Genomic DNA, 12,646 nt, shown 5'->3' with positions numbered 1-12,646 from the left:
CCTTGCTTCCACTGTCCATACACTTTCCTTTTCCACCTAAGTTCTAGAAGAAGATCCCTGCTCAGCCAGGCTGGTCTTCTGCCCTGCTTGCTTGACTTCCAATACTTGGGAATTGCCTGCTCCTGTGCTCTTAAGAGATGGCTCTTAAAAAGTGACCAGGATTCATGGACCCCAATACCTTTAAAAGCAGATTCCTAGGAGACCTTACTAACTAACTCCTTCAGCAGCCCAAAATCTGCTCTCCCCATACCCAGGGTTAAAGTTTTGCTGGCAGTCTTTCTCCTATCACCAATGATTTGAAACTCAACTACTTTGTGGTCACTGTGACCAAGACAGCCACCAATCACCACTTTGCCCACAAGTCCCTCTCTGTTTACAAACAACAAATCTAGCAGGGCACCTTTCCTAGTCAGCTCCCTTAGTACCTGCACCAAGAAGTTATCTTCAACATGCTTCAGAAATTTCCTGGACCTCTTTGTGTCCACTGTATGATCCTTCCAGGTGATGTCTGGGAAGTTAAAATCACCCATAAGGACAAGGGCAGTTGATCCAGAGATATTTCTCAATTCTTTGTAGAATAATTAATTGGTGTCATTGTCCTGGCTGGGTGGTTGACAGTACTGCCACAACAACATCCACTTTATTTGCTTTCCCCTTCATCCTTCCCCAGAGGCTCTCAACTGTGCCATCACCAACTGTGTCATACAATCCAACCCCTCCCTTACATACAGCACCACCTCCCCTGCCCTGCCTATTTCTCCTGAAGACGCTGTCCATCACAGGACCCCAGTCACAGGACTCATCCCACCAGGTTTCACATATGCCAATGATGTCATAGCTCTGGGATCGGGCCAAAGCTTCTATGTCCTCTTGTTTATTCCTCATGCTGTGTACATTAGTATAAAGACATTCCAAGTGTGCTCCAGTGTACTTAGCACATCATGGAGCAGGCTGATGCTAGCACACCATTCCTCAAATGCTGCCATGCTGCCCCCAGTCTTATCTCTAGCGAGCCTGGTTTTATCCTTTTCCTCCTTCAAATCCAGTTTAAAGCTCTTTCAGTGAGCTCTGCTAACTGCTGCACAAAGATCCTTTTCTCCATTTGAGACAGGCGTACCCCACCTGTCACTAGCAGGCCTAGTGTTGTATAGGCCAACCCATGATCAAAAAACTCAAAATTCTGCCAGTGACACCAGTCTCACGGCCAGGTATTGATCTGCTGGGTCTTCCTCTTTCTTCCCTCATCATTCCCTGCAACTGGAACGATAGAAGAGAACACTACTTGTGCTCCTGAGCCCTTAAACAGTTGTCCGGAGGCCCTGAAGTCTCTCTTGATTGTCCTTGGACTTATTGCAACTTCATTGCTGCCTACACGAAAAATCAATAACGGATAATAATCCGAGGCCCGTACCAGGGTAGGAAGCTTTCTCTCCACATCTCTAACCCAGGCTCCAGGGAGGCAGCAGACTTCCCTAAGAACAGGGTCTGGTCTGCGTATCAGGCCTTTCGTTCCCCTCAGAAGAGTCTCCTCCGACAATGACCCACCTTTTTTTTTTTTTTCTTTACAGAAGCAGTTTTGGCGCAGGTTGTAGGCTGACTTAACCTTGGTGACACCGCCAACCTAGATGAACCACCATCCGTATCATTGTCCAGTTCTACTCGCAGAGCCTCACACCTATTGTGCAAGCACACCTGGGAAGGTGGGGTGGTCACAGAGGAGACGCGCCTGCTGCGCGGGCAGGAACTTGTCGCCATTGCCCCCTATCCCTTGGGTCACCGTGTTCTGGCAGGTGGGGAGAGGATAGGCAATCCGCTGTACCGTGTGTCCAGTCTGCCTGACGGGCCTGTCCCAGGGAAGGTAGGCTGCGATTCCAGTAGTCTCTCCCTCTCGCACTCCCCGATGCACCTCAACCTCCTCACCTCCCCCCTGAGCTCTGTCACTGAGCGGAGGAGTTCCTCTCCCCGGGCCCACCTCCCACAGGTGTGCTCCCTGCATAAGAGCAGGGCGCAGCCTGCAGCCTGACACCTGGGTAGCAGCGTGTTCCCACCGGAGCTCTCCCTGGGAAGCTGCGTCAGTCGCGGCGGGCGCAGAGTTTAGAGCGGACACGGCCTTCTGCCGGGTGGATGCCGTGGCTGCCTGGCCGGGCCGGCGGAGCTACAGCACCTTTGCCGCGCCGTTGGCCCGCCCCGCCCGGGCGCTCCCCGGGGCGCTCGGCCGTCGCCGCTCCCGGCCCCGCCCAGGTCTCCTCAGGCGCTGTGGCGCGAGCTGCCGGCTGCCGGCGGGTCTCCCGGCTCCCCTCAGGTTTCCCGCCCCAGGAACCCCCGCGCACCGCGCCAGAGCGCTCCGCTGCCGGAACCGGCGCTGCTCGCCTGGGTGAGGGAGACTTGATGAAGGGAATGAGGAAAGAAGTCTATATATAGCACCGATTGCTCCCGTGTAAGTATTTTTCATTGATTTTTGTAGATTACTTGTCTGTACAAAGGGGGGGGAACTGGGTATCTGAGCCTGTACAGGGCAGCAGACCAGCTCTGGTCCTGACTCTGGTTCTCCCTGTCCTCTCTCTTGCCCCAGTGGGGGAGTCTCTCACTCTGCTCAGTGATGCAGAGGGAAATGAAATACGTGTGGTCAGAACTGGATGTGCGGAGAGATTTTCCTCCACGGTCAACGGACCTGGTTCATCAACTCATGCTGACTGCAGCTGCAGTTTCATGTGGAGCCTTTTGGCCAGATGCAGTTTCAGAGGTCCGTGTTCCCACCTCCCCTCCAGCTCCGGTCCTGGTGCCTGGTTAGCAATACCGTTGAGCTTCTTGCTATGCGAGAAGGAGCGACCTTCCTCTACGCTGGTTTGGTGTGATGATCTGTTTAAAAAACAAAAAATGAACAGTGCTGGTAGTTTTTGTCACAGGATCATTTAGTAGATCCCCTGAAGGCTAGAGCCATAGAAATCAGATGACTCAGAGACAGCAGCATCTGACCAGGCAGGGGAGGAGGTGATGTGGGACTGAGAAGCTATGGTGAAGGGAAGATGGAGCAGTGGGTTAAACTGGATCTTCCACTGAAGGGAATGCCGTGGGAAATGGCAGCCTTACCTGAGCTGACTCTGCTCGATCAAAGTCAGGCTGACTGATAGCACAGCCACAGCTGCTAAAAGAAGGTTTTCTTCCTCAATAAAACAATCTCAAGAAGGCTAGAGATAAATTTCCTGAAGTGATTTATCCGTGAACGGTAACTAACTCAGCTCACTATGAAAGCGCAAAGCTGCACCTCAGTGAAGCATGGAGTCAGCGTGGAGGTGAAACGTGCACGTGCATCTCGAATGTGATGTGCCGCTGCCTCAGCCCAAAAGTCAAAGCAGAACTGAAGAGGTACGCTGAAGGCACCAAAAGACAGCCTGAGCGTTGGAATAGGCTCTGCTCAGCAAGCAAGTAAAAGGAACAAGGATTTTGCTTTGCAAAAATCAGGGCTGTGGAGCAGAGCCAATAGCCATCTATGGAAATCACAAGGGGATTGACGAAGGGGACTAAGGAATGGCTATTCCCTACCTGTAATAGTTTCAGAACCAGATAAAAGATGGGAACTTCCCAGGTGGCAGCTTTAAAGTGAAAGGAGGAGTGTTTTGTCCCATGCTCAGCCCAGCACTGGAGCTCCTTGCCAAAAGGTGTTGGTACTAAACGGTTGCATGGCTTCAAAATCTTTCAGAAAAACTAATAAAAAACCCTCAAAACTCAACAAGACACTACCTCTGGTTCAGGAGACTTTGAGAATGCGAGGAAAGTGGGTCTGTAGTGCTTCTACTGCTCTTACGCTCTGACCCTGGGTGTCTATGCCAGGCTGGTGCCAGAGACAAGGTGCCGGCCTGGCCTGGGCCTTTGGTTTGATCTCATACAGCTGTCCTGGAGAGCAAACCTTGAACTATATGTGATTCATATTTGCAAATTTTAACTCATTTACAAGAAAATGCAGATTGCTGCCAAGAGAAACCTACTGAATTCTCTCTCTCTCTTGTGCGTGCTCTGCCAGGCACAAATGGATTCATGTTCCACAGAGCCTGAACGCAGTTTCATCTGGACATCTACCTGTAGTGCACAGACTTGCATTATTTCTCTTCAAGCAATCAGGAAGACAGAACTTCTTCTGGTGCAGACTCTCTTACTATAACTAAAAAACAGGGAAAGTGTGACTAGCTCTGCTGTGGACAGCCTGAGCTCCACGATGTGAAACAAGCAGCAAGCACCAATGACACCAGCTTGCCTCCACAGGAAGGATAATTGTTGTCCACCAGTGTTGATAAAAGTAAAGAAAGATAATTAAATTTAAAAGGTGAATCGTGGAGTTCGCAAGAAAGCAGAGAGCTAATGTTCACCATCACCACCTAAACTGGATGCAGATAAGAAAAAAAAAATTTAAAAAAAAAAGGCATGCAGTGCTCTCCCCCTCCTGTCGCTGCTTTTGCAGAGTGGAGTCTCCACAAACAAGGAGGAAAGGAATCATCAGCCCAAGTCTAAGCCCTACAGTAGTATGCATGTGCCGGTCCCTAAGAGTGCAGGCAGACGTAGCCAGTGGTTTGAACAAAGGCACCAAGACAACACTGTTTCACCAAAGCCTCTGGACCACTATGCAAAGCCCTGTGTGACATTTTTCACTCTCCTGCCTTTCACTCTCCACGCTGCACCTGGGGGACTGTACATCTTTTAGGAGATGCATTTCCCTGACGGTCCCTTAGGTTACATAAAAGCTGCTGCGGGTAAATCTCATCCTCCAGGTAGCTTGTGTCTCACCCAGGAGTGTTTGGAAGAGTTTCCTGTCCCTGTAGAGGGATTGTCAAGATACAGTTCATAAATTTGAGGAGGCACCTGGCCCTGTTATGGACTACTGTGGTGTGCATTGCTGGGACAAACTGTCCCCAGGGTAGTGCCTCCCCCTGTGTTACCCAGGATACGTTTGCTCCTGTATTGATTGCATACATCTTCAGCCAGTCACTAAAAGGGGAAATTTGACCCCACAGTGCAGGGGCTCGTAACGATCTTGGCAGGTTTATTGGCCTGATCGATGGTACATGACTTCTTCGCCAGAGCTGAAAAAAAATGTAAGTCATCCTTATATTAAAACAAGTGTGGGGAAGAGATGTTTCCACAAAGAATTGTTCAATCTTTTAAAATTAGATTTCTTTTTTCCCTAAACTATTGACTAATGGACTGAGGAATTTCTAAATGCATCTGTTTTTGAAGACAATGCCATTTTTCTCAGGAAAGAAAATCATTAAGTGACAAGTGAACAACAAGTCTGTCCTTGTCAGTGTGTTTCTCAGGCTCAGCTGGGGAAACAGGTGTGGAAAAGGTTTAAATTAAATGGTTCTCCAAACTCAGAGTCAAAATGTAAATTGTTAGGATTCTGATGCTTTTGTTTTCCTTTCAGGGTTTTGCACATTTTTGCTCTACGGTCCAATTGTGCATTACTCCAGAAATCAGTGGCCTGGTGCAAAGCTCATCAATGCATTAATTTCCTTGATTGTAAAAGCTGCAACTTCATCACAACACCCTGAATACCTTGGAAGATTTCCTGTGGGTCCTGGGATCTTTGCTGCTTGCATCTGGCACATCTGATGAAATAGTCTGGATTTGTATATTAACAACAAGATATACCTATATGCTAAGTACATATAAACATTTGAAGGAAGATTTGAATTTGGAACTTACTGTATTACAGCTGATGTTGAAGTTTTAATACTGAGAAACAGGAACAGCTATACCAGTTATCAGTTCTGGTAGACTTGTATACTCCTACATGCACAAGTTTTCCACATGGGTTAAACACAGCTTTAAACACCAGACTTAAACATTTAAGTCTGCCCTCTGTGGAAGCTCCAGAGTTTTTCTATATTTAACCTGAATATTTAATTCTGTTTCATTTATGTTTTAGAGTAGGTGGGATATAGCATGCTTGGTGACCTTGCAGTCTCAAGCACAAACAATACCTTCTATGATCTCAGGAATGTCACATCCCAAGTATGTTGCCAAATATTTAACTCTTATTGGGCTAACCCTGAAGAAGAGCTTCCATTCATTCACACATGTGGGTTGTTGAGATATGAATCTTGTCACAGTGCCAATGAATAAGGAAAACCAGGACAGGGTTGCAGGAGTGAGAACTTCCATGTGCTCTCCCACTTGTGCTCCTCACACTGTGACCCAGACAAACCACTGCTGTGAGAAACTCAGCCTCTGCTGCAGCCCCTTAGTTAGCGCCAAAAGCTTACATAAACCACCAAAAGTACATATTGCATTCAATGTCTGCTTTTGGTAAAACTGAACTAATGTTGGCATAAGCCAGAACAAAAAAAATCCAGGCTTCCATTGTGAAAGGTGCCCTTCCCGGTCCACCTAACTTTCCAAGCTAATTTCCTGGGCAAGGCATTTCAAACTCAGCGGTCCCTTCAACCTTCTGATAAAGTCCCTTGAAATTGTCTTTAACCAAAGCAAGTGGGACTGATGCAATGAGACCAACACTTGATCCCAGAGCAAGACCTTTCTGAGCAGGCCTTACTAGGATGAAACTCCAGCATGTTTGCAAGAGCTGCTCAGAGGCAATACCACAGTTGTCATCACTGTCTGCTGTGGCAGGGAGGAGGCAGAGTGTGGCCATTTGATTCCTCTAGCACTTACAAATCCATACAAATCCACTGCAAATCCTTAAGGCTGGTAGAAGGCACTGCTGCCAGTGCCCATCTGTGTTCTCATTCCCTGGTTGCTCCTTCCCTGTTCTCAACTCAACCCCCCCCATAGCCCCTTGCTTTGCTGTAAGCATTGGCTGCATTGCACTGAGATTTAGATGTGGGGAATTTCTTTTGTCTGACACATTGAATTAAAAGTCTGTTCTGATGGGGCACTTTCCCTTGAGAGAGAAGCAAGTTGAGTTGCAGGTCTGGGCTGTGACAGCAGAAGATTACTTTTTTTATTATTATAATTTTTTTCCAACCCTGAATCCTGGCATCTTACAGTATGAAGCGAGTGCTTCCTGTTGACTCTGCCTCTAATTTGCACACCTGAAAATAGCACAACTGAACTTAGTTAGACTGATTTTTAAACAGATTTGCAGGGAATAATTGAGGGGGAGGTGGTGTTTACTAAACTCATGAACAATTCCCCCTTCCCCTCCTATTCACATGTATATATATTTAGAGGGAATCAGACAAATGGCCAGCCTTTTTTTCTCTTTGAATGTGCTGTCTATTTTTATAACTGAACCTGTACATATGTATAAAAAGTGACACATCTTTCTTTTACTAACTGGAGAAGAAAATCTTAAATAAAATGGAATGAGATAATTTTATGTAAAAAAACCCAACCAACCAACCAAACAAAACATCACAAGTATAAATTGGGAGAGGAATGGCTGGAGAGCAGGCCTGCAGAAAGGGATCAGGAGGTGCTGGTCGGCAGCAGGCTCAATATGAGTCAGCAGTGTGCTCTGGCAGCCAAGAGGGCAAACCGCATCCTGGTATGCATTAAACACAGTATAACCAGAAGTGATTATCCTGCTGTATTCATCATTGGTGCAGCCTCAACTTGAGTACTATGTGCAGCTCAGGGCACCACAATTTAAGAAGGATGCGAAGGTCCCTGAATGCATCCAGAGGAGGGCAACAAAGCTGGTAAAAGGGCTGGAAGGAATGTCCTATGAGGAGCAGCTCAGGACTTCAGGATTGCCTAGTTTGGACAAAAGGAGGCTGAGGGGTGACCTCATTGCTTTCTACAGCTTCCTGAGAAGGGGAAGTGGAGAGGGAGGTGCTGATCTCTTCTCCTTGGGATCCAGTGATAGGACACGTGGGAACGGTAAAAAGCTGCGCTAGGGGAGGTCTAGACTGGACATTAGGAAACATTTCTTTAATGAGAGGGTGGTCAAAGACTGGAAAAAACTTCCTAGAGAAGAGGTCGATGCCCCAAGCCTGTCAGTGTTTAAGAGACATTTGGACAATGCCCTTAATACCATGCTTTAACTTTTGGTGAGCTCTAAAGTGCTCAGGCAGTTGGACTACATGATCATTGTAGGTCACATCCAACTGAAATAGTCTAGTCTCGTCTAAATTTTGAGATAAAATATTTTTGTTTAGCCCATAAGCAAGCATCAACTTTTTGTTAAATAAAGCATCTCAACTTCATTCTATGAAACCTACGAATCTTAGGAGAGATTTTCAGATATATGGTTAAGAGCGTTACAATTACATTAATGCTTGGCAACACACTTCCAGCTACTAACTACTAATTCCCTCACCAACTTCACCTTTTGCCTTAAACTGGTCTGATACGGAAACTGGTGAGATAACAAGTGTTTGGCCGTACATGTGCTGCCAAACATCAAGAACAATAGTTTGGAGATATGTTCTAAAAGATAATAAAGTGTGAAACCAGTGCCTCACTGGTGCTTAGGATTACCATAGCCACAGAGGAGGCAAGGGGCAATGAAAGAACCTCTGATAAAAGCTACAGCAATACTCTTGCTTCATGACAGGAAGGTATGTGCTTTGCCATGAAGCCTGATGAAATGGGAATGCAGTATTTCTGGGGACTGTACGTACTAGAAGAAACCCTAGGTTTTAAAGGAGAATAAACAGGATGCAACAAGGAGGTTTCAGCCCAGCTCTCTGCAGATTTCCCAAGCACCCAGAGCTGCTGCCAGGGAAGCAGACAAGCATCACTCCCGTGTGTTCAGAGACAAAACAGCAGGAAGGATTTTTCAAGCCACAGGTAGCTGTCTTGCTCCTGTGATTTCTCCCAGAAAACAGTACAAAGTGCAATTATCCAAAACAATAATATTAAGACCTATCTGTTAAGTACGGTACCTAGTCGTGTTTTGCTGCAGAACTCATCTGCCCAGGAAAAGCAGTCCAACCACAGTAGCATTTTTTGAAATGAGGCAAATAAGTAGTAGAGCGCATAAGCAATGATAACATTGTAGTAGATCGCCACAAATGTTGAGATGATGACCATTGTGATGCCCACTCCTAGGAAAGAGAAAGACACAATGTCTTAACTACCCCAAACTTGGGTTGAAAAAAAAAAAAAAGAATGCCCTTCACTTGACTTCTAAAAGGCTACTTGGGGAAAAATTAAAAAAAAAAAAAAATTAAATAAGTGTGAACAGCAACCGAACAGGGAAAGGTTAAAGACATGAAATGAGGGATATGATCCCAGATCTACCTGGGAACATAATACTGACCTTGTAAGCTTGGGAATATTCTCTACACAGAAACCGGCTTCTCAGAATTAGTAACTTTGTGAAGAAATCATTATTTCACATCTGCTTATTAGTAGCATAAAAAAGATCTGAGGAAACATAATAATACCAACCTTGAAACAACGGTAATATTCTCCAGACGGAAATTGGCCCTAGACTGGCAAACTGCCCAAGGGAACATTCCATGAAAAATAAGGGCAAGCCAGCTAAGGCCAACGTCAGGGTGTATGGGATTAGAAAAGCACCTGAGGGGAGAGAGGGAAGAAAACCCACAAACACACACACAGGGAAAACAATGAATCTTTCAGTATTCACCACAGTTCCATCGCATTTTATACTCCCCTTTCCCCCCCCACCGCCTCAAATATCCCACTGTGGGGGTTTTTTTGCTCTTTGCAGAATAGAGAGATTTGTTTCTAATTCCTGTTTTCTCTAAGGCTAAACAGTACCTGCGATGAAGAGACACAGATTACCAGGAGAACTGGTGATTTACGTGGGATGGCTTCTCTTCTACAGAGTTCAAAGGATTTTACAAAAACTCTTAAAGACATACTGCTCTCATACAAGCAGGGACACTGCTCAGCTGTAGGCACCATCAGCTTTGCCTGCTTTCTATTTCATCTACCAGCTTTTAGTTTAAAAAGGAACAGATCCATTCCTTCACGTACTTAGCTGTGATTTCCAACTGCCCTGTTAGAGTAGCTACTGGACGTCCAAGCATGAAAATTATTTTCTATGGTTGGCTGACTCCTGTGTCAAACAGCATCGCAGCGTGGCTCTTGTTCGAGGCCATTTTGAAGTGCACATTAGCCTGATATCAATGTGAGCCCTGTTCTGTGAAAGGGACTGGCACGTCTTTGGGTGTGCGCAAAAGGTACGGAAAGTGAGAGCACAGGTTTCCTAAGCGTGACCTGATGTCCCCACAGAAATCTGTCTTCTCCTCCCTCAGTGAACTTCAAGCAATCGAGGACCCAGTTGTGCAAGGAACTGCAAATACCTGCTGTAATTTAAGGAAGTAAATAGTCCCACAGAATTAACTGGATTACTCCTGTGTTTCGAAACAAGGATGTAACAGCTGTCTTCATCAATCATGGGCAAGGGGCACAGAGCAGGATACAAGCAGCAGCACGAATATGCTTAAAATGCAAAGCTTTCTGCTGCAGCACATAAGAAAAGAAACATCTAGTAGAAGGGCTGGTATCACGAGTTATTTTGTTTTCACAATTTTCTTCATTACTCATAAGTAATACAAGCCAGCCAAGCTCGCTCCAGTAAAGCTCCTGTACCATGAATGCCACCTTGTGCGCATGCAGTGCAGTTGTATGGGCAGTGCTGCATTTACAGTTGTCGTGGTTTAACCCCAGCCAGCAACTAAGCACCACGCAGCCGCTCACTCACTACCCCCCCATCCAGTGGGATGGGGGAGAAAATCAGGAAAAGAAGTAAAACTTCTGGGTTGAGATAAGAACGGTTTAATAGAACAGAAAAGAAGAAACTAATAATGATAATGATAACACTAATAAAATGACAACAGTAGTAATAAAAGGATTGAAATGAACAAATGATGCGCAGGCCAATGGCCCACCACCCGCCAACCAACCCCCAGCCAGTCCCCGAGCGGCCAATCCCTGCCCCCCACTTCCCAGTTCCTAAACTAGATGGGACATCACATGGTATGGAATACACTGTTGGCCAGTTTGGGTCAGGTGCCCTGGCTGGGCATGAGAAGCTGAAAAATCCTTGACTATAGTCTAAACACTACTGAGCAACAACTGAAAACATCAGTGTTATCAACATTCTTCGCATACTGAACTCAAAACATAGCACTGTACCAGCTACTAGGAAGACAGTTAACTCTATCCCAGCTGAAACCAGGACAACAGTCCAGAATTTGACTTCCAACGACTGTTAGGCAGAGCAAGTAAGTACATACAAGCAAGTCCTCCGCAGTTACTTGGCGTTTACGCTCTCTTTAATTACCAGTGGTTGCCTGGCAAGTAGACAGAACTCCGGAATAGCAGCCGGGGAAGCCAGTGGCCTCTGTTTGGCTTTGCCACTAGTTCATTGTGCAAGCACATAGAGGCTCTCTCTGCCTCGCACTTCCCAAGTATCTTATGGGGATAATTATTGAGCTTGGGTAATTATTCCGGCCTAGCTTGTTTGCCTGGCAAAACAAAGGTTGAGAGGGGATTCAATTGCTCTCTATAAACATATCAGGGAGGTAAGCACTGGGGAGGGAGAACAGCTATTTAGCTAAATAGAGGGTATTGGCACATTGACAAAAAGATGCATGTTGCTCACAAATAAATCAGAAGAGTTCTGGAAATCTCAGGTGGAATTTTGCAATTAAAACTAAATACTATTTGCCTCTTCATCTGGTACCCAAAAAGCACAGGGATGCCTCCTCCTCCTCTTCCCATTCCCATCAGCGGGCACTATCCCAGTTCCCAGGGTGATGCTCACATCCAGCTTTGACAAAACGTGCCTGACCTCAGGGCTGGCCCTCGGATCTGGCCCTCCTCTCTCTTGGGGATAGCAAGATGTGCCCACCCGACGCTGCCATTCAATACAGGTACCTCCGCCATTCTGGTAGGTGAGGTAGGGAAACCGCCAGACGTTGCCCAGGCCCACAGCGTAGCCCACCATGGAGAGCAGGTAGTCGCCTTTGCTTGACCAGTTGCCACGCTCCAAGTTCTCATCACTGTCACTGGTGTGGGCATCTTTTTCGTTTGACAAACTGAAGTCCTTGGAAGAGAAGGAGGGAGGCTGAAGATTGCCCCATAGGCGAGCAGGGCAGTCATATCCTCATTTGTCCTTGGCATTGATGGGCAGGGCAGCTAGACATGGTGGGCAGAGCCACGTGTGCTGCTCATCAGCCTCTCTGTGATGAAGCTGGGCTTAAGCAGCCAACCCATGTTTCTGCCTGTCAATAGGCAGCTGCTACATGTGCAACATCACCCTGTGCTTGAGGTGACATGCCATTTCATTGCCTCTGTATGCCTCTATATGATCATCCCAAACCCTGGGAAAGGTCATGCCGGGGCTTTGCCAGAGCAATGACTAACTTGTTTTGCTGCCATGAGCTTTGTCCTTCCGACACCAGCTGTTATAAGCCTGCACTTTGTACCAAGGGCACATCAGACTCATCCCAAGTCCCTTTTTAGTATTTGTTTGTAGAGATTAGCAACTCTAGGTCCAGGTTAGAAGCTCCACTGAATTTGGCTCCTATTAAGAGAATTCATAACTGCATTCCTGTGTCCAACAAATATTTTATTGCACCTTAGCTAAAAACCTGGAGCTGATGAAGGGAATGAAGAAAGTGTGGATTATGGGTCCGCTTGGCTACAGCAGTGTCCCTTGTTTGTAGGCATTTCCATTACCATCAGGAGAGGTAGGAGTGGGTTCTCATGC

General features: G+C 46.5%; 1 protein-coding gene across 1 annotated transcript; it reads right to left on the bottom strand.

Annotated features, from left to right (window-relative positions):
- Positions 1–1,198: 1,198 nt before the first annotated feature.
- On the bottom strand, positions 1,199–11,980 carry LOC104835059 (sodium- and chloride-dependent glycine transporter 1-like; the record flags this gene model as incomplete). The annotated part of the gene is made up of 6 exons (XM_010572836.1): positions 1,199–1,368; positions 1,693–1,783; positions 2,165–2,370; positions 8,841–9,002; positions 9,349–9,480; positions 11,812–11,980. Coding segments are annotated over 6 exons (930 nt in total), but the record flags the coding sequence as incomplete, so codon positions are not given.
- Positions 11,981–12,646: the final 666 nt, after the last annotated feature.

This window comes from Haliaeetus leucocephalus, unplaced genomic scaffold (assembly GCF_000737465.1).
Source record: "Haliaeetus leucocephalus isolate CR32 unplaced genomic scaffold, Haliaeetus_leucocephalus-4.0 Scaffold358, whole genome shotgun sequence".
NCBI classification, from domain to species: domain Eukaryota; kingdom Metazoa; phylum Chordata; class Aves; order Accipitriformes; family Accipitridae; genus Haliaeetus; species Haliaeetus leucocephalus.
Note: the sequence above shows the minus strand (reverse complement) of the source record. Positions and strands in the feature narration are given on the sequence as shown.